The sequence below is a fragment of the Triticum dicoccoides genome, chromosome 4A, assembly GCF_002162155.2.
Source record: "Triticum dicoccoides isolate Atlit2015 ecotype Zavitan chromosome 4A, WEW_v2.0, whole genome shotgun sequence".
In the NCBI taxonomy this organism is placed as follows: Eukaryota; Viridiplantae; Streptophyta; class Magnoliopsida; order Poales; family Poaceae; genus Triticum; species Triticum dicoccoides.
In genome coordinates this window covers 419,156,538-419,178,366 of record NC_041386.1, presented here as the reverse complement: position 1 = coordinate 419,178,366, position 21,829 = coordinate 419,156,538, and the positions used below count along the sequence as shown (strand labels likewise).

Here is a 21,829-nt window from a genome sequence, read left to right as displayed (position 1 = left end):
CGCGCCCGTACGGGCGTTTTTCGCCCGAGCTCGCGCTATGCCTCGGCTGACTACGTCCATGCGGCGTCCACCTCTGAGCCGTCGCCGTTGCCGTCCTCCGTTCAATCCGCTCTTCGTGACCCGCTCTGGATGGCTACGATGCAAGAGGAGTTTGACACCCTGTTGCGTAACCGGACGTGGCAGCTTGTTCCCCATCCCCGGCACGCCAACGTGATTATCGGGAAGTGGGTCTTTAAACACAAGCTCCGTCTCGATGGTACCCTTGATCGCTACAAAGCGCGTTGGGTAGTTCGTGGCTTCCGACAGCGTGCTGGCATCGACTTCACCAACACCTTCGCTCCGGTTGTCAAGCCCGGCACGATACGCACGGTTCTCTACCTTGCGATCTCCCATGCTTGGCCAGTGCACCAGATGGACGTCTCCAACGCCTTCCTCCATGGTCACCTCGAGGAGCAGGTCTTCTGCCAACAGCCCACCGGGTTTGTTGACCCGGCGCTTCCCGACCACGTGTGTCTGCTTTCGCGGTCCTTGTACGGACTCAAGCAGGCTCCGCGCGCTTGGTACCAGCGCATCGCAGCGTTTCTCCACCAGCTTGGGTTTCACTCTACCCGCTCGGACGCCTCACTCTTCATCTATCATCAGGGGTCTAACATGGCCTACTTGCTGCTCTATGTCGACGACATCATCCTGACGGCATGTACGGCTGGTCTCCTCAGTCAGCTCACGGCTCGTCTTCGCGCTGAGTTCGCCATCAAGGACTTGGGTCCTTTGCACTACTTCCTCGGTGTCGAGGTGGTGCGCCGTCCGGATGGCTTCTTCCTTCATCAGCGGAAGTACGCTCACGAGTTCCTCGAGCGCGCTGGCATGCTTAACTGTAAGCCCGCCGCTACGCCTGTTGATACGAAGGCCAAGCTTTCTGCCACGGATGGTTCTCCTACTTCGGATGGTGCTTTCTATCGGTCTATCGTTGGTGCTCTCCAGTGCCTCACTCTGACTCGACCAGAGATCCAGTATGCCGTGCAGCAGGTGTGTCTTCATATGCATGCTCCTCGAGACGTTCACTTGGCTGCCGTCAAGCGGATTCTCCGCTATATCTGTGGCACTATGGATCTTGGTGTCACGCTTCACGCCTCCGCCGACACCGCCCTCACCACCTACTCCGATGCAGACTGGGCGGGCTGCCCTGACACTCGTCGCTCCACTTCGGGCTATTGTGTCTATCTTGGACCCTCACTCATCTCGTGGTCGTCCAAGCGCCAGCCTACGGTTTCTCGTTCCAGTGCTGAGGTTGAGTATCATGCGGTGGCCAACGCCGTCGCTGAGTGTTCGTGGCTTCGCCAGCTGCTTCAGGAGCTCTCTTGCCCTGTTAACCGTGCCACGGTGGTCTACTGCGACAACGTCTCGGCGGTCTACCTCTCCGCTAACCCGGTGCATCATCGACGGACCAAGCATATTGAGTTGGATATTCATTTTTTCGGGAACAGGTTGCCCTTGGCCATATTCGTGTTTTGCACGTCCCTACTTTCCAACAATTTGCCGATATCATGATCAAGGGCTTGCCTACGGCGTCATTTGAGGAGTTCCGGTCCAGTCTTTGTGTCAGCCGTGGTGCCACTTCGACTACAGGGGGAGGGGGGTGTTGAGTATATGTGTTATGTGCATATTGTGTATTGCCCGCCTCCTAGTTCCTTGTATAGTCGAGGTCCGTGGCCCACATTTGTACATCATATATACGTGTCTATGCACGAAGAGCAATACATCGTGCAATTACAACATCATACATGGTATCAGAGCCAAGAGGTCTTGAGTTCAAGACCCGGCTGGCGCAATTATATTGCAGCCCACTTTCGGTTCATGTTTGGGCTTGAGGGAGCCACACGGGAGGGGGAGTGTTGACGTATAATGTGTTTCCTAGTCTCTTCTATCAGATCGGTCTTTTGATTGCATTCACTAGAGCATGCACTTCTACAGTTTCCCTATTTGACACTAAGTTCTTTCCTATCTAATACTAAGTCTAAATTTTATGCCCTTTATAACACTCTCGTACGTTTTTGTGTCTAACGCTGTTAAATTGCACGTGAAAAGCCGCCTTTGCCCCTTCTGTAATACTCCCTCCGTTCCGAATTACTTGTCTTAGATTTATCTAGATACGGATGTATCTAGCACTAAAATGAGTCTAAATACATCTGTATCTAGACAAATCCAAGACAAGTAATTCAGAACGGAGGAAGTACGTCACTAGCTCCCCGAATACATCCCCCGATGGTCCACAAGTCGCTGCGGCGTGAGTGGGAGCAGACTTGCCGTATGCGCTAGCTCGCTCGGTAGGCGCTTGGGTGTAGCGGCGTGCCGGGTCCCGAGGGCAGCTACGGCGACGAGGAGGGGATGCGGCTACGGCTACGCATGAAGCTCGTGTGGCGGCGGCTCACGCATGCGGTGTGGCGGCAACGCGCGGATCTCGTGCAGCTCGCAGCCTAGCGCGCAAAGGGCGGGTGGCGGCCGGCAGAGCTGTGGCACGACAGTTACGCGACGTCTGGGAGCTGCGCGTTTGGCAGCCGGGACGGCGCACGGGGGCACGGTGGCAGCAACGCATGCTGTTTAGCCATTACCGTTCGTCGGAGGAGAATCTATCTCTTATCCAAGGAATAGCGAGGGCTTCCTCGATGAACATAATGCTGGGCGGCGCCATCAATCTGAATATCTTCACAAGATAATTCTACACACACTTAATTTGTTACACCAAAGTACTCCGAATGCAGATTCTGTGAGCTTATGCACCCGGGCCTCACTATCCTAACACTCCAATGTTGCTTTGAGATCTGTGCTACACAACTACCTTATTACATGGAATTTTCTCTTTTTTGTTCCTCTCATATAAAACATGTCTTGAACTTCAAACTTTGCATTACAACATAACTTCGTAACTAGAATGTGAGATAAAACTTTCAGATTTTTTTGTCCGACATAAATATGAAAAATAAGATTTTTTAATCAAAAAAAATCTCATTTTGTATATTTATGTTGGACCAAAAAATCTGTAAGTTTTATCCCACATTCTACATAGAAAGCTTTGTTGTGCTGCAAAGTTGAAAGTACAAATACATGTTCTATATGAGAGAAACAAAAAAGAGAAAATTATTTGTACGAATCTTGATGCAGAAATGAGTGGTTGGATAAGGAGTACCCGGGTGCATAGGCTCTAAAACATGTTTTCGAAAGTACTCCCCCGTTTCAAAATAGATAACCTAACTTTGTACTAACTAGTACTCCCTTCATTTCAAAATGTAGTGCTTATAGATTTTTTTGAAGTCAAACTTGCCAACTTTGACCAAGTTTATAGAAAAAACTGTTTACATCTACAATACCAAACATGTACATTCTGAAAAATATAATTCATGATGTATTCAATGATGTGCATTTCGTATTCTAGATGTACCTACACTTTCTCTATAAATATGGTCAAAGTTTGTATTCTTTGACTTCTGTAAAAAATCTATAGGCACTACATTATGGAACGGAGGGAGTACAAAGTTAGTATAAAGTTGGGTTATCTATCAAAGCTAGTATAAAGTTGGATCATCTATTTTGAACCGGAGGAAATATATCTTTGCATCCGCTTGATATTACCACTTATCTTGCGTCCAGGAACAGAAATGGATATAGAATATAGGCGTCGTTTTACTGAGTCGAGAAGGCAATATGTTTTGGCATCAATTACAGGTTTTTGATGCTTCTGAATATATAGTTTTTGCCTTTACCAGAGCCTGGTTGGTATGTCCCTTTGTGTGCGTGTGTCACGGGAACTGGTGTTGCATGCTAGTCAGCTACGTAGCCGCCGGAACGGCTGCAGGGTTAGGTGAGCTGGTCATGTTTTTTTTGTTCTTTAATATTACTAAAATTTTGATCACATACCACATGAGGGATGTTAGTGTCTTTGTATGTGCAATTTAACAGAGTTAGATGGAAAAATGGATAAAAGTGTTATAAAGACATAAATTTTAGACTCAATGTTAAATAGGGAATTTTTATTTATAGTATCAAATATTTTCTTCGTCCGGAAATACTTGTCATCAAAATGGATAAAAAGAGATGTATCTATATATATTTTAGACTCAAAGATAGAAAATTTTAGTTGTAAATACATCATTTTTTATCCATTTTGATGATAAGTATTTTCGAACGGAGGAAGTAGTAAACTACTCACTACTCTCTCTGTCCCATAATAGTCTCATAATGTAAGATCGTTTTTCACACCATATTAATATAGAAAACGCTTTTATATTATGGGACGGAGGGAGTAAAATTTAAAACAGTCTTAAATAAAGAGTTCTCTCATACACTTACGAACCACTAGGCATCAAACTCTACTCTGATGCCTTGCGTCAATCAGACTAGCTGCTTGCCGTTAGATTAGGCTAGTCATAGTGGGAGTAACTTAGCTAGTAACATAGCGCACTTCAAGAAAATTTTACTTATGTGGCAAAGAGTTAATGGGAAGTGGTAACATAATATGTTACTGTAACATAGCGCTTCTAAAGACAATATGAGTCTACATGCTAATAAATGAAGCCATCTATGACACTAGTACTATATTACTTTGCACTATGAAGGTGGTAACTTAGACTAGTGTCATGTGCATGACACTAGCATAAGTTACTCCTCACTATGACCAGCCTTAGTGATATCTGATGCGTCTGATGCATGAATAGAATAATGTGGGCCTAGGCAGTTACTGTGCATGCATGGGCCATTAATTGTTGGCCTAGGTAGTACGTGGGTTCGGTGCTTCGTTTTTTTCTGCCACAAATAATTGGTTGAAGAGTTTATTTGAAAATTTGGATGCAGAATTATTTGGAATCTACCAGTCTTCTTTTAACGCCACAAGCGTTGCTTCCATCGTGATTGGAATTTGTTTCGGTCCAATATTTTGAATTTAACAAGTTTTTTCAACGTGGCAAAACAAATGTTTCCATAGATACGAGAATTCTCTTCAAACACGACTGGAATTTGCTTCAGTTTGACAGAACCTTTTGCCTTATATAATGGTATATTTTGTTTCCAAACATCACAATATTGTTTCCGCTAATAAACACATATAGAAATACAAATGTGCACCCTTTTCTTCCATCATAGGAAAATCAAGCATCCAACCCAACAACCCATGCTTCATAAACCATAGTCATTTTTCTCCAAGCAACCAAGTGGTGCGTATGGCTAGTTTGCTTCCAAGCTGATGACCATAACCCTTAGCACTGAGATGCTCGACAGCATGCTGCATGCTAGGCCCACCATCGACCGTCGTGTTATTCTCACCATCAGCAAAGTATGTTTTTCCGCTTCCATCAACCTTGTAGAAATTTAGAAGGGTGAATTGTTTGATGTGTATACAAAGATGATTCTTAATACAACACAAAGCATGGAAATGTCACAAACCAAACAAAATGTAGAAGCACAGATGTGAAAGATACGAAGCAGACTATACACATTGAAGAAGCATAGCTATATATGTGGCATATGAAACAAATTGTACACCGTGAAGAAAAGTGTGATTCATACGAATCATGAAAATTTGGATGCAACTTATTCATACAATCTCAACATAATATCTACATAGTGGAAGTGCATATATTTATTCTAAATGGGAATACAAAAGATTTATATGTAGTCATTCAAATTAAGTTCAGAAAGGAGTGGCTGTTTTGTGCATAATATGTGTGAAACTTAGGAAGCATGGGTTAGTTTTAAATTAAGTAAATACATGACGGCTGCAAACATACGCATGCAAAGAAGCAAAACTAAACTCATTGTAGAAGCACAAGTTTCAAATGTATGAAGCAAACTCGACTCAGTGAAGAAGCACTAGCATGAGAAATATGAAGCAAGCTGATATGTATTTCCCATGCAAAAATATGATACGTATGAAACATATAAAGTTGTAAGCATGGTATGAATGAGGAGAATCACAACCTAGATCAGATGGGGGCTCATTCTTACAACCTGCCGCATGTAGTACCTTCAACTCGCACGGAACCTAGACAACAAAGATGCGAAAAGGTGTCGCGATTTAATGACTGAATACAGAATGAACGAGACAAAATCATGTCCACAATCATGAAAAAACCAAGATATTGAATAGATATAGGTCAAACAAATTACAGAACACAATGATGGCCAAAACCAACCAACAGTAGCAATGAAGGGATTTTGTACTGTATTAGGAGGAGATGACTCAAACCCTAGGTCAGCTGAGGATGGGTTGGGCGAAACCTTCAGTAATCCACTCGTCGTGGCTTCCTTCCCGAATAGAAACGACGTACCGACGAGGTCGACCGCATGCCACAACAGCAAATGGAGTAGGGTCCGATCTTGGTGGAGACAAGCATGACGGCTCTGCGTTTGCGAGGTCGTGGACGAGCAGTTTGTAGGCCAGTCCTCGCGTGGCCGCCGAACGGGATGACGCACCGACGATGCGGAGAGGAGGGCCGGGCGGCGAACGGGGACGACGATGACGGCGCTAACGAAGGACGGCCAGACGGGTGCGCGAGGGATGGAACCAGGTGAGATGAGTTGTGTCGTGAATTCAGGGTAATTAATTTGGGAAGGAGCGATTAGGGGAGTAGTAGTTTGGAAAGTTGGCCCAGGAATTTTAGTGTGTCTCTCAGCCGTGAGATCCAACTGGGATCGACGGCACACGGCCGGTCTAACGAATGCTTCCGATCAGACGTCTGGAGGTAAGTGTTTCCCGGCTCGGAAGGCGCTTTCTTACAGCTGCTCTGCCCTCAGCTAAACCAGCGCACACCAAAAAGAAATGGAGGAGAAAAGAAAAATGGCGGGTTTGCTCCGGCACATCGCCGCCGCTCTCCTTTTCCTCGTCACGGCCGCTTCGACCGCCGGTGCTTCCACTTATTACGCCTCGGATCCCAACCTCGGATCCGCCCGCGTCATCTTCCAGGTCCTCCCCCATGATCTTGATTCCTGTTCCTGTTTCTGCTCTTACCGTCGTGAGATTCGCACCCAGGTGTTTCGCCTTGAACTCCTGCAAATTGAGCGGCCTATTCTAGCGTTTGGGGGAGGAAAAATATCCCGGAATTAGTTTTTGTAGATTAAATCCTCTATATCTGTCGACGAATTTGCTTTTCTTTTTTTGAAACTTGTCGATCGATTTGTGAATCGTGAGTATCCATGAGGATCTTAGCTGGAATTTCCGAGCCGCTGCTGTAGTTCCACAAAGATTCGTTTTGGAATTGGTTTAGCAAGGGTGGTATGGCCAGAGTGTATTGGAGTTAAGAGTGAGAGGATTGCAAGATCCAGGAATCTAGGATTGGTGAGTGAGCTGCTGCATATTTCTCGTCAAAATTCTGATTTTCTCGGTTACTCCTATTGGCCGAATACACCTAACTACTCCCAACTGCTACTCCCTCCGTTCCAAAATAGATGGCTCAACTTAGTACAAAGTTAGTATAAAGTTGGGTTATCTGTTTTGGAACGAAGGGAGTAGATGATACGGCTGTAATGGCAGAAACCGGATCAGATTTTTTCTATAAAGGGCGACTTTAGTATCTCAGAATGTAGCATCAAGTGATACAAAGCATTATGAGTAACACCCTGCCTCTATATAATTAGGATGCACACAGCTAAATCCAGAAGTCTGACAATAATTCATTACATAAAACCGACAAATCAGCAACAGTGGAGTCCTATAGACCGATACTATGCCTATGTCGAAGGGGGTGGTGGATTGATCCGTAGGTTATGCTGACACACATGTCGGGAAAAAACCTCCGTAAGCACCTGCTTCAATCGCACGCACACCGCCATGAACAGCGGTTGGTACTCCGACCATTGTAGCATAGACCACGTACATACGAGTGTGTACGTTGGAAAATAACCTGCAAAGGAGAAGCCTTTTTGTCATAAAAAACCAAATCATTTCTACATAGTCAAAGCGAATGAATTAAGGCATACGCTCCCACCCTTATTAGTGTTTTTAACCTATTTGTAATACCGTCCAACCAATGACCAAAAATATTGGCAACACTTGTGGGCGGATACAAATTTGATGCTATTTGGATGACCAACCACGTAGAACGCGCACTTGCATTGGAAAAATAGGTGTTTGATTGTCTCATCATGAGTACAAAAACAACACTTATTACTCCCTAGCCAGTTGCGTCATGCGAGGTTGTCTTTAGTTAACACAATTCCCCTACAAAGATACCACATGAAGATTTTCACTTTTAGTGGACTCTTAGACTTCCAAGTTTTCTTGTTATTACTCACTGGTACCTCAGAGTGCGTGAGTGCATGGTACGTAGAGTCTACTGTGAAAGAGGCTGATGTTGTAAGGTTCCAACGAAACACATCCCGTCCTTGTGTCAGGTTAATCGAGTCCAACTGGAATAAAAGATTATGCCATGACACAAGTTGGGGGCCAATCAAATCGTGCCTGAACGAAATATTCAGCAGGGAAGAACTGAGCACGTGCGCAATAGTATTATTCTTATCGTGAGCAATGTTATACAAGGTTGGATATTGTTCTCTGAGACTGGCATTGCCTAGTCAGATGTCTCCTATCGTGAGCAATGTTATACAAGGTTGGATATTGTTCTCTGAGACTGGCATTGCCTAGTCAGATGTCTTCTCAGAAACGAATCTCTGATCCGTCCTTTATCGCGAAAGACCCAAAGCGAAAGAGATGTTTCGTTGCCACCATTAGGCCAGCCCAGAAGTGTGAGTCGCAAAGTTTCCAATATGCCTGAGACACCGCCTTTTGGCCTAGATACTTGTTGCACAACATGGTTTGTCAAACACCATCCTTAGTAAGAAGTTTAAATAACCATTTACTGAGAAGGGCCTCATTCTTGACCTGCAGGTCATGAATTCCAAGGCCGCCTTGGTCTTTAGGCCTACAAACCACGCTCCATTTGGCAAGCTTGTATTTTTCCTTTTCACCGTCTCCTTGCCAAAAGAATCTGGATCTAAAATAGTCTAGTCTTTGCAGGACCCCTTTTGGGAGTTGGAAGAAAGAAAACATATAGAGAACCATATTTGTGAGGACGGAGTTAATCAAAACCAGCCGACCTCCAACTAAGAGCAATTTTCCTTTTCAACTGCTCAACCGTTTCTCTAGACGCTCCTCCACATGCTTCCACTTTGCAATGGTGAGACGCCGATAATTAACTGGTATTCCCAGATATTTTATCGCGAACTGGCTAAGTGCGCAACCAAATAGGTCAGCATAATCGGCCGCCGCCTCAATGGCTTCTCCAAAGCAGAACAATTCACTTCTATGTAAGTTAATTTTGAGGCCCGACATTTGCTCAAACATTGAAAACAAGAGTTTCAGATTTCGAGCTTTGTTCAGGTCATGTTCCATAAAAAGAATTGTGTCATCGTCATATTGCAAAATAGAGAGGCCACCATCCACAAGGTGTGGCACTACTCCCGCAATCTGTCCATCCTGCTTGGCGCGCTCAATCAGAATAGCCAACATGTCAGCAACAATGTTAAATAACATTGGGGATATGGGGTCACCTTGTTTTAGTCCTTTTTTTGTCTGAAAGTAATGACCTACATCATCATTGACTTCGATGGCCACACTACCGCCAGTTACAAAGTTTTGGATCCAGTGGCGCCATTTATCGGAGAAACCTTTCATCCTTAGGGCTTGTTGGAGAAAAGACTACTTGACCTTGTCATAGGCTTTTCAAAGTCAATTTTGAATAATACTCCACTCGGACCGGGAACTGAGATGCCCCCCTCCGCTCCAACGCGCTCCCCCTAGCCCAACCCCTACCAGCCCCGTCGCCGGCGAATCCTCGCCGGTAGCCCTCCTCCTCAGACCCCCCCTTCCCCCACCTCCCATGGCGTCCCCTCGCAGCAGCTCCGGCGACCTCGACCTCGGTTCCGCTGGCTCGCGACGCTGGCTAGAATCGGACGATGAGTCGTCCACTCGGTCCTATAGCAGGGTCGCCAGGACCCATTGAGCCCGGCCCCGACTGCTCCGCCCCCCCGGCAGCACGCGGCCCCGCCGCGCCCAACGCGCGTGCCCCTACGGCCACTCGCCTCGGCCCCCGCAGCGAGGTCCACTGGGCCAACGGCGGCGTGGAAGTCGACGCCGACGGATTCCAGACCCCTCGCCGCAGGAACCGCCGTCGGGGTGTGCAGCGCACGGCTGCTGCATGCCCCCTCCCACAACGACGACGCAGGCGGTCCCCGGAGGAGTCCACCGGACTGTGCTTCCGCTGCCTCGAGCCCGGCCACCCCGTGTGGGCGTGCACCAACGAGTCCGATGCCGCCGTTGTCTCTACCCTGGACACAACTCGCGCGACTGCTCCAAGTACCACCGTGGCGTGCTGCGCGCCCCTCCCGCCGCTGCGGGCACCTTGGCCGCCGTGGCCCAGGCGGTGCCGCGCTCCGCACCCCGACACCACCCGCAACGTCGCCCCCGCCCGCAAGTCAAGCCCCTGTGCGCGTCATCCTCTCGCGCTCTGTGGAGATGAAGAAGGCAAAGGCGGTGCTACGCCGTGGCATGGTGGTCTCCATCACCGGAGACAGACCGGCGGTGGCTGCTCGCGACGTTGAGGACATCCTGTACCTCTCCCTCGACCTCTACCCCGAAGACTTCACCATCCGTGCCTTCCACCGGGAGGATTTCGTCCTCATCTTTGCCACCCGCGAGCTCATGGACCGCCTCGCCGGCGACCACATCATCAGAAGGCCCGGCTTCACCCTCGTGCTCTGTCCATGGAACAAGCTCGCCCACGCCGACGTTGGTTCCCTCGACCACTCTGTGCGGCTTGAGCTCCGAGGCATCCCGGCCCAGGCTTGGCACCTATCCACGGCCGAGCACCTGCTGGGCAGCAGCTACTGGATTGAGCGGCTCCACCCGAGCACGCGCTCCTGCGCTGACCTCGCCACCTTCTGGGTGACCGCGCGCACCCGCGACCCTGCAAGCATCCGCCGGGCAGCCATCCTCGATATCGTGGAATCCGTCCCCGCACGCATCCGCTCCATGCCACTGAGCACCCGCACCCTCTAGTACCCGGTGTCCATCACAATCGCCGCCGCCACCGCGGCCGAGCGGCCTGCCCAGGTCGCCAATGAAGAACGCGGCCCGCAAGATGGTGCACCCGACGCGGGTGATGGGGAGGCTAGGCAAGGCAGTGAGGGCAGCCGTGGCCGTTGGCGCAGGCGCAAGCGCCGCCGCACTTCTGACGCCCCCGATGGCCGCGCGGATGGCATGGCCATCGACTCCGTTGGCTGGCGCTCGTCCAACCACCATGCACGCGCTGATGGCATCGCCGTTGATGCTGGCTGGCCCAACTCCCGTACTCGTACGGTTCCAGCGGTGCCGCCGCCGACGAGGCGAATCACTGGCCGCACGATGGACCCCTGGCCCACAGCTGGTGGCCCTCGCAGTTCCCCTTGCTTTGCCAAAAGGGGAAAATGCGGTGGAAAGAAAAAGAGGTTGGCAGAGGAGGCCAGACGTGCAAAGGCTGCATCCCTTGCGGCTGCTTTACCCCCCGCCCTGCCACGTGTGGCCCGCCTGTCCCTGCTCTAGAAGCCCCCCGCCATTGGCCGCGACCCCTCCTTGCTAGACGGAGGGCGTTGGCACCCACCCATCGCCCCGCGCAATAGGACGGCCCCCAAGGGCCCACCTACGAGGCTGCCGGGCTACGTGGGGATCTCCCTGGCATGCATGGGGATCAGGACATCAACCCAGCCAGCCAATCCTTGGTCCCCGACTCCTAGCCTTTGGAGGTCACGCCTGGGGATCGGGACAGAGTCCCAGCCAGCCAGTCCCTGGTCCCCGACTCCCAACCTTTGGAGGTCACGCCTGATCCGATGTCGGGGCACTCGGATGCTTTGCCGCTGCCACTCGCTGCTGGCTCTGCGCCCACAGCGGACCGGTCCACGAAGCCTCTACAAGCGATGGAGCCCACCTCGCCCAACCCCAAACGGCCAGTCGAGGCCACCCAGGGGCCTCTGGAAGCACCCGCTAGCAACGTGTTGCACACAGAACCTGCCTTGGTTGCCGCTCCAGCCCCACAAGTCGTCGAGGCCCATCACGCTGTCCGGCTCGAAGCCCAACAGGAAGCCCAGCGTGGGGCCCAGCATGCGACCCCGAGCGACAACGCAGGCGGCGACGTAGGTTCCGCCTACACTCCGTGCCCACCTGAGCGCTTCGCGTCCCCACCAATCATTATGCGCCGCTCCTGACCGCGCGCTGTGGCTCCCACGTCCTGTACCCTAGGTGATTTCCTCTCTGCCGCCACCAAAGAGATCGACGCCGCCCTGCCGGCCCCTGGCCGACGCCAACGACGGGTCCCGCCTAATTTCACTTGGCGTGGGAGATCAGCCGCGCCCACCGCTCGCAAGACGGCAGCGCCGCCGACAGCTGAGAGGCGTTCCCAGATCCACATTTTGCGCACCCTTGGCATCGTCGGGGTCAACCAGAGGATCACCGCGGCGGAGATGCAGGCGTATGAAGGTCTCTTCGCAACTACCATTCCCTTGTCCGTCCTCTTGGCCATAGCTGTCCTAGTTGATCGCGAGCTCCCCGCGGATCCAGCCATCGCGCCGATCACCATGATGGTCGCTGGCAGTCCCATCGAGGCATAGCCGCGTCGCGCCCCACTACGCCGACCTCTGCCCAATGGATCACAACCCCAAGATGCTCATTTGGAACGTGCCCGGCCTCAACGCACGCGCTCGCCGCACCGCCATCCGCTCGCTCGTTGTAGCCGGAAACGTGTCCATTGTCCGCCTCCCAGAAACGAAGATGGCTTTGATTTGCTCGTTGACTGTCCTTGAGACCCTTGGCTCGGAATTCGACGACTACGTGTACCTCCCCGCGCTTGGTACTCGTGGTGGAATCATGCTTGCCTGGAAGAGCCGTGAGGTGTCCATCACTGATGCTCTTTTCACGGCAAATGCCATCACAGCCCAGGTTTCCCACCCATCGAGCGCTCGCACACCCTGGTGGCTCACCGTGGTCTACGGCCCCCAACTGGACGCCGACAAGATTGCATTCTTGCAAGAGTTACACGACATTCACGTGGATTGCCCTGGACCATGGATGGTCTGTGGCGATTTCAACCTCATATATCGCAATGAAGACAAGAACAACGGCCACCTGAACCGCCGCATGATGGGGTGCTTCAGGCGCATCCTCGACGACCTCGCGCTCAAGGAGATCTATCTCAACGGGCGCCGATACACTTGGTCCAACGAGCAGTCGCCCCCGACCCTTGTCCACCTTGATCGCGTCCTATGCACCGCGGATTGGAGGAGCTCCACGGGGAGGGCCATCTTCGCTGCCTCGCCTCCGTCGTGTCTGACCATAGCCCTTTGCTACTCGATTGCTCCTTGATGCCACCAACCCATCGGCGATTCCACTTCGAGGAATTCTGGATCCGGTTGGATGGCTTCCAGGACGTCGTCGCAGCAGGCTGGCACTCCATCCACGACCCCGACCCCTTCAGGCAGCTCATGCTTCGCATGAAGGCCACGGCGCGCAAGCTTACGAGCTGGAGCTCGAGGACGATTGGCAATGTATGGCTCAAACTTGCAATCTCTAGAGAACTCCTCCGGCTAGATACCGCGCAGGACCACCGTGCCCTGTCCCCGCACGAGGTTTGGCTGCGCCGACAAATCAAGGTGTCATACCTCGGCCTCGCCTCCCTCGAGCGCACCATTGCCCGACAACGTTCCCGCCTCGCAACCCTCAAGGACGGCGATGCCAACACATCGTTCTTTCATCGGCAGTGCACGTACCGGCGCCAAAAGAATAGGATTCATAGTACCCTCGTCGGCGAGGACGTAATCACCGAACCCTCAGAGATAGCCGCGGCGGCCTACGCTCACTTCGACGCGCTCCTGGGCTCGAAGGCGCCCCGAGACTGCGCCCTCGACCTCTCGGACCTCATCACCCCTGCCAACTTGGAGGACCTGGACGCCCCGTTCGACGCCGACGAGATCTGGCAGGCGGTCAAACGGCTCCCCGCGCGCGAAGCCCCTGGACCCGACGGCTTCATGGCTGAATTCTTACGCGCGTGCTGGCCCATTGTTCGGTAGGACTTTGTCGACGTCTTCAGCCAGCTCTACGCAATGCGAGGCCGCGGCTTTAGCTGCCTTAATCAGGCGCTGCTCACCCTGCTACCCAAGCGCGCAGACACCCACGCCCTCGGCGACTTCAGGCCCATTAGCCTCATCCACTTGGTCGCCAAGATTTTGGCCAAAGTCCTGTCGCTGCGCCTCGCGCCCAAGCTCAACTCACTCGTCAGCACGAGCCAGAATGCCTTCATCCCCGGACGCAGCCTGCATGACAATTTCATCCTCGTCCCCCAGTCAGCCCGTCTGCTGCACCAGCTCGGCGCCCCACGCGTACTCCTGAAACTGTACCTGGCACACGCCTTCGACTCGGTCAGGTGGCCATTCCTGTTCATGCCCTTCGCCGATACGGCTTTGGCACCAGGTTCCTCGATTGTCTTGCCATCTTATTCTCTTCGGCAAGCACCAGGGTGCTCTTTAACGGAGAGCCAGGCCCAACAATCTGGCACAGATGTGGGTTCCGCCAGGGCGACCCCCTATCTCCCCAGCTCTTCGTGCTCGCCATCGACACGCTAGGCCGTCTACTCCACCGTGCGACTGAGTTGGGCGTACTGCAGCGGCTTCACCCCCGACGCCCGATGTCATATGTTTCCCTCTATGCTGAGGACATGATCCTCTTCTGCCACCCCACCCTGAGCGATGTCACCGCCATCAAGAGCATCCTGCAGCTTTTTTGGGCGCGCCTTCGGGCTCCAGGTCAACATCACCAAGAGCACGGCCACCTTGATCCGTGCCAGCACGGATGAGGCCGCGCCTGTCGTCGACTTGCTTGGCTGCCCCATCGTCGAGCTGCCTGTCACCTACCTGGGCATCCCCTCACGCTGCGCCGACCTTTCGCTGCCCAGCTCCAGCCCGTTGTCGATAAAACCGCCCGCATGCTCCCATATTGAAACCATGCACCGCCTCATCCTAGCATGCCCCTTCGCCCGGCAGGCCTGGCACGAGACACTGAGTTGGCTAGGGAATCCCGTGTACCCCGCCAGACAACAAGCCTTCGCTTCTGGACTGGTGGCAATCGGCGCGACACTCCGCCCCAACACCCATGCGCAAGGGCCTAGGTACCGTGACCCTCCTCGTCCCCTGGATGATATGGAAGCACCGCAACCACTGCGTCTTCAACGGAGCATGCCCATCCGTGAAGACCCTGCTAGCGAAGATCAAGGAAGAGGCCACCTTTGGGCAAACGCGGGCGTGCTAGGGCTCAGAGCCATTACCCCCCACACTTGGGACGTCCATTAATTCAGATTCTGTAACAGCCTCCTAGGAGGAATCTAACTACAACTCTCTCTTTACAATGAAATGAAACGCACGCTCTCATGCGTTTTCTCAAAAAAAATACTACTCGACTCATGTTCTTTTGGTGCATCTCGTGAACGGTCTCATGAAGGATTACTACACCATCAGTATATTCCTTCCTTGCATGAAGGCTGTTTGAGATGGTCGGACAACATGGTTAGCTATCGAGTTTAACATATTCGTAGCCACTTTGGTGAAAATCTTGAAGCTGACATTAAGAAGGCATATGGGTCTGAACTGCTAGATCCGTTCAACCTCCTTAATTTTCGGCAACAAAACAATCTCGCCAAAATTTAGCTTGAATAGGTCAAGTCGATCGGCATGAAGACACTTAAACAACTCCAAAAGGTTAGTCTTGATGATATCCCAGAAATTATGATAGAATTCTGCGGGGGAACCATGCGGGCCTGGAGCTTTGTTGTGTTCCATTTGGAACACCGTCGCTCTCACCTCCTCTTTCGAGAAAGGTGCCCTGAGGATATCGTTCTCTTCCACCCGGTTAATCCTCAAATGTAGTATGCTAATCAATTTTCTTACTGACATCACCTACTTGTATTGCAATTGTACCTGCAGTTAAATCATGGTGACATTGAATTCGGCTTCTTTCCTCGTGTTGCACCTAAGACAGTTGAACACATTTTTAAACTTGTGCAGCTTGGATGCTATAATACAAATCACTTCTTCCGGGTATGAATAAATTTGATAACTTGCTGACACATTTTTTGTTTGTTTGTTATGGACTACTTTTTATCATATGCATGCACATCTGTTACTGGTTGCAGGTTGACAAGGGTTTTGTTGCGCAAGTTGCCGATGTCATGGGAGGTAGAAAAGCCCCTATGAATAAAGAGCAGGAACAACAGGCAGAGAAATCAATTGTTGGTGAATTTAGTACTGTCAAGCATGTCAGAGGAATTCTCTCAATGGGAAGGTACTCCCTGTCTGAAGTTTCGGCAGAAACCTGTCTTATCAAACCATCTGGTTCTGGCCTAAACCATAACATCATGTACTAGCATCTTTCTGTATGCATTGGTTCAGATGGTTCTCCATAGTTCCTTTTGTTGCCCCGTACAACTCCAGATGAATGCAATGTATATCCTTATTCAGAGTGGATATTGTACATGCAAGGGTGGGTGCTTGAGTCTAGGGTTTAGCTAATTATTTATCTTTTAAAAATTCTGAAAAACATTCATAGATTCATTTGTAAATATGATCAGGTATGCCCTGCAAAAAAAAGAAGCTGCTTTGTATCTACAATTACATTTTATCAGCTTATGATATTTACTTATTCTTCCCCTCTGCAAGGTATTCTGACCCAGACAGTGCCTCCTCTTCCTTTTCTATCCTCCTTGGTGATGCTCCCCACCTTGATGGCCAGGTATTTAGCATTTTTTGAAACGACTCATATTCAATGTCAGTTAAGTAACTGAATGGAGATTGATGCCTAATGATTTTCAGTATGCTGTATTTGGGAGGGTGACTAAGGGTGACGATACATTAAGAAAACTAGAGCGCCTGCCAACCCATAAAGAAGGCATTTTTGCAATGGTATGTATCTGGCAATGCCAGTCCTATGTGTGGGCAATCTGTTCCATCTTATTTACCTCTCGAGTGCACATGTTAAATATTTGAATTCTTCCACATGCTAAATTGCACCATAATTATTTATTTATTCCATTTTCAGCCAATTGAGCGCACTGAGATTCTGTCGACATACTATTATGGTAACAACTGAAAGTTCCTTGTTTCTTCCCCCTTTTATTTTTATTTTCTGTATCTTGAACATTATTACCACAAACAAAATACGCTAGCATATATGCAAAGCAAAACAATGATAGTCAGAGTGTTACACTGCATGCCCTTTAGATGGTTAAACAATTTACTAATGAAATACATGTGATGTTTACATATTGAGTTGATCTTCTCTATCGTTGGAAGTAGTTTTTTTTCTCTAGTAGTTTTTTTTTGAAAGGAATATCATGTATTCCACTTAAACTCGATGCACCATGTCGGTGATCACCAGACCAGAAACAAAGTCTGGGGCATTGGAAGCCCACACAGAAAGAGGTGTCGCAGCACCCATAGCAAACTGCGCCAAAGCGTGCGCAACCTTATTACAGTCTCGAAGACAGAACATAAACTCATAAAATTCAAAAGATGCATGGCACCTGCTTCTGGCCTCCCTAAAGAGGACGCCGAGTTCAGCAGCATCGTACTCCCGCCCCTTGAGCGGAGTGATCATTGCCAAACAGTCTGATTAAAAGTAAATCCTTTGTGCTCCCAGATCAGCTGCACCTTCGATTGCCTAAATACAAGCGATCACCTCAGCCTGAAAGGCAGAGCAAACATGCACCATCTTGCCAGCTGCAGCCGCCAGGAACGTCCCTTGCTCATCCCGTGCCACGAACCCCCAGGCCCCTGACTCTGAATCAGCATGGAAAGCTGCGTCCATGTTGAATTTTATAAGGCCCGCTTCAGGAGGGGTCCAAGTATGCTGAACTAAGACTGGAGCTGTCGCAGCGGGTTGTGTTTTGAGACTCTGGAAATCTGTCAGGTGCTTAGTAATGAAGGCGCTCACTTCGGCTGCCGATCGCTGCTTTTCGCCCGCGTACGTTTTGTTTCTCGTCGTCCACCAGAAGGACCGGCACAGACAGCTTCTTTTTGGTCGGAAGGGAGCATATACTCCTCATCATTTCATTTGCCTCAGTGCACTCACAAAGTGCTATCCGGACATCTTCCAAGTACTGTTCCCTCCACACAGCCTTCACCTTCTTGCAATTCAAAAAAAGATGCCCCCCGTCCTCGTCTAGTCTCAAGCACATGGGGCATCTAGTGTCCAGATCGATGTGCTTTCTCTTGATATTCATCAATGTTGGAAGGCTATTGTGAGTCAGTCTCCATAAAAACATCCGGACTTTGCCTGGAAGGTCAATCTGCCACAATTGTTTCCAAGTTCTGCAGTTGCACCGCTTGTCCACGGGAAGGACTAGCATCCTGGTAGCTTCACGCTTCTCTCAGGCTAACACCAAGCCGGTACGCAGACTTAACCGAAAACGAGCCCTTCTTGTCAAAATGCCAAGATATTGAATCTTCCATGTCCGATTTCAGCGGGATGGCCAGAATTACTCTCGCATCATCGTGTGTGAACAGCTCCTTCACTAGCTCCTCGTCCCAAGACTCAGTAACCGGGTTAATAAGCTCGTGCACCTTCGAAACAATGGCTAGTCCCTGATGTGCAATAGGTCTCCTAGTCGACCCCCTCGGGAGCCAGGGATCAGTCCAAGCGTTCACCTGCGTGCCGTCACCGATTCGCCACACAATGCCCTCCTTGAGAAGATCACGGCCTCGGTAAGATACTCCGCCAGGTATAGGACATGCCCTTTTGTTCAGTTGCTTCGAGGATAGAACAGTCCGGATGGTATTTTGCTTTGAGCACGACAGCACAGAGAAACTCAGGATTTTGTATCAATCTCCAACTTTGGCGCGCAAGCATGGCCATATTAAAGATGTGCAGATCACGAAAACCAAGACCCCCATCCTTTTTTGCCTTCATCAGTCTTTCCCAGCCTAACCAATGGCACTTATGTTTACCTCCTTGATGGCTCCACCAGTAACGACAGATCATAGAACTGATTTCCTCACACAGACTCTTCGTTAGATCGAAACACGGTATCGCATATGTTGGTATGGCTAGAGCCACTGCCTTTATCAAGGTTTCCTTCCCCACCTTTGACAACAATCTTTCAATCCAGCCTTGAATCTTCCTCCAGATACTCTCCTTTATGTACTCAAAATCCTTACTCTTCGCAGCTCCAAGATGCACCGGAAGACCGAGATAGCGCTCGTTTTGAGATTCTGAGGGAATGTCAAGGACCTGGAGCACTTGATGTTTGTATTGCTGGCTAGTTTTCTTGCTGAAAAAAGCAGACGACTTGTCTCTATTTATCTTCTGCCCAGATTGATCCTCATACAGAGCCAAGATTTGCTGTAGTCGGGACACGCTAGCAGCAGAAGCCTTCATGACGATCAACGAGTCATCCGCGAAGAAAAGGTGGTTTATCCTTGGTGCTCCTGTGCAGATCTGAACTCCTTCAATGGAATGGTCAAGTTCGGCTTGCTGCAACATGATTGAGAAAGCTTCCGCACATATAATAAATAAGTATGGCGAGAGGGGATCGCCCTGCCGCAAGCCTCTTTGGGGATAGAAGGCCTCAGTAACTTTGCTATTATATCTCACACGGTAAGAAACAGACCGGACACACTTCATAATCAAACTCGCCCAAACCGGAGCAAACCCCATGGAGAGCATCATCCTTTCAAGAAAGTTCCACTCAACCCGGTCGTATGCCTTGCTAATGTCGAGCTTCACCGCAACGAGGCCTTGCCTACCCCCCCTTCTTCTTATGCATCAAGTGTGTGATCTCATATGCAAGCAGCACATTATCCGTAATCATACGACCCGGAACAAAGGCCGACTGTGTAGGAGAGATCAAATCCGGGAGAATTACCTTAAGGCGATTAGCCAACACCTTGGAAATAAGCTTATAAATGACATTGCAAAGACTGATCGGTCGGTATTGCGTGAGGTACTCCGGATTCTTTACCTTGGGGATCAACACAATCGTTGTTTCATTCCACCCCTTGGGGATCACACCCCCATTCAGCACCTTAAACACCTCCTCCTGGATCTTGGGACCCACCATATGCCAAAACTTCTTGTAGAAAACTGCTGGCATTCCGTCCGGACCCGGTGCCTTCAAATTGCCAATTGCATCAGGGGCTCTCTTTATTTCCTCCCCAGAAAACGGTTTGGTCGACAACTCGTTCATCGCCGGAGTGACCAAGGATGGAACATGTTCGAGGATGTCGTTGTTCGGGGAACCTGCAGAAGATATGAACAAACTTTTGTAGTAGTTTGTAATATAAGTCCCTATCTCTTCCTCTCCCTCCACTACACCTCCATCCTCCCTCTTAATCAGATTAATTCTCCTCTCCGACGCTTGTGCATGGAAGAACTTAGTGTTACGGTCCCCCTTGGTAAGCCAGTTTACATGAGCTCTCTGCTGCCAATAAATGTTATACTGGTCCTCAAGCCGACTCAGTTTGTACCGAAGGAGTTGTTCCCTTGAAATCTGCTCTGATTAATGCCCCCCTCCCCCTCCTACATCTTTCCAGCTCCCTCCTGACCCCCTTAATCCTATGCTTCAGCTCCCCTAGAACTTCCCTATCCCACTTCACAAGGCTGCTGCTCACCCTTCGAAGCGCCTCCCCCACCGAGACTCCCCCCTCCCAAAAAGCTGTGTTCCACGCCTCTTCCACTACCTGCTCACAGCCCTCCTCCTGCAGCCAGCGGCCCTCAAAACGGAAGCACCTCAGTCCGCTACCTCCCCCCATCACCAGGCTCTGCTCCCGAAGTTTAGCTATGACCAGGTGATGATCGGAGTGTCTTGGATCTCCATTGATTATTTTGTGCAGCGTGAACATGCACCTCAAGCTTACATTACCAACCGCACGGTCCAATCTCTCTCGTGTATAACCCCTAGCGTCATGCCAGTTGTTCCTCCAGGTGAAAGGATCACCTACAAAACCCAAATCCTCCAGCTCACACTCTTCTAAGCATTTCCCAAAAGCCTCCATGCAGCCCTGGGCCCGAGCCGGCCCACCTTCCTTCTCTCCCGTGAAGAGGATCTCGTTGAAGTCTCCTAGGCACAACCACGGCATATTTGCTTGGCCGTGCAACGTTCGGAGCATTCTCCAAGTCTTCTCTTTTTCGCCTGCCTTTGATTCACCATACACTCCCGTTAACCTCCATGTACTGCCATTCTCCTCAACTACATCAGCATCTATATGGTACCTCCTCTTCCACCTCAGTTGCACCTCTACTCCCCTCCTCCGGAACATCGCCAAACCCCCACTCCGCCCAACACAATCCACCGCAACCATGTTTGCCAAGTTCAAACGCCATCTCAAGCAATCAATCTCCTTCAATTTTGTTTCTGGAAGGAAAAGAATGTCGGGCTCTTCAACCCTCTGGAGTTCCAGAAGGCTACGAACTGCCGGCGGGTTCCCAAGCCCCCGGCAGTTCCAGGCTACAACTTTCATTGGTGCTCGCAGGGCTGTTCCGACAGCCCCGCTTCATTGGGAATTGCGTTACCCATCTCCGTCCTGCTCTTCTCAGCCCCCTCCCCAACGTCACACAACATATCATCTCCACCTGTCTTCTTTCCCAAAGTTACACCAATGGACGTGTTATCTCCTATCTTTCCCTTTCGGTGTAGTCTATGGTATTTGGACCCTCCCTTATTCATACACTTGCCACTCCCCGGAGCAGTTGTATCTTCCTCTACTGGTGGCCCATCTGTTATCAACACCACCTTCTTCTCAGCAGCATCCTTCACTGTCCCCTCCGTCGGTACTG

At 50.3% G+C, this 21,829-nt stretch overlaps 1 protein-coding gene and 1 long non-coding RNA gene across 3 annotated transcripts in view; one reads left to right on the top strand and one right to left on the bottom strand.

The window, feature by feature from the left end:
- Positions 1-5,065: 5,065 nt before the first annotated feature.
- Positions 5,066-6,666, bottom strand: LOC119286009. The gene is made up of 3 exons (XR_005140139.1): positions 6,268-6,666; positions 5,968-6,031; positions 5,066-5,347 (listed from the first exon to the last, which is right to left on the bottom strand). It is a non-coding gene; the product is annotated as an uncharacterized LOC119286009 (long non-coding RNA).
- An 80-nt stretch (positions 6,667-6,746) lies between these two features.
- LOC119286008 (peptidyl-prolyl cis-trans isomerase CYP23-like) overlaps positions 6,747-21,829 on the top strand; it is a 22,420-nt gene continuing 7,337 nt past the window's right edge. The window contains exons 1-6 of one of the 2 annotated variants that reach the window (XM_037565344.1): positions 6,747-6,952; positions 16,066-16,098; positions 16,194-16,342; positions 16,717-16,789; positions 16,870-16,959; positions 17,096-17,135. In XM_037565344.1, the coding sequence (XP_037421241.1) occupies positions 6,809-6,952; positions 16,066-16,098; positions 16,194-16,342; positions 16,717-16,789; positions 16,870-16,959; positions 17,096-17,135 (529 nt within the window). In that variant the 5' untranslated portion in view covers positions 6,747-6,808. Of the gene's footprint in view, positions 6,953-15,984; positions 16,099-16,193; positions 16,343-16,716; positions 16,790-16,869; positions 16,960-17,095; positions 17,136-21,829 lie in introns of both variants that reach the window. The other variant, XM_037565343.1, reaches the window with a different exon arrangement.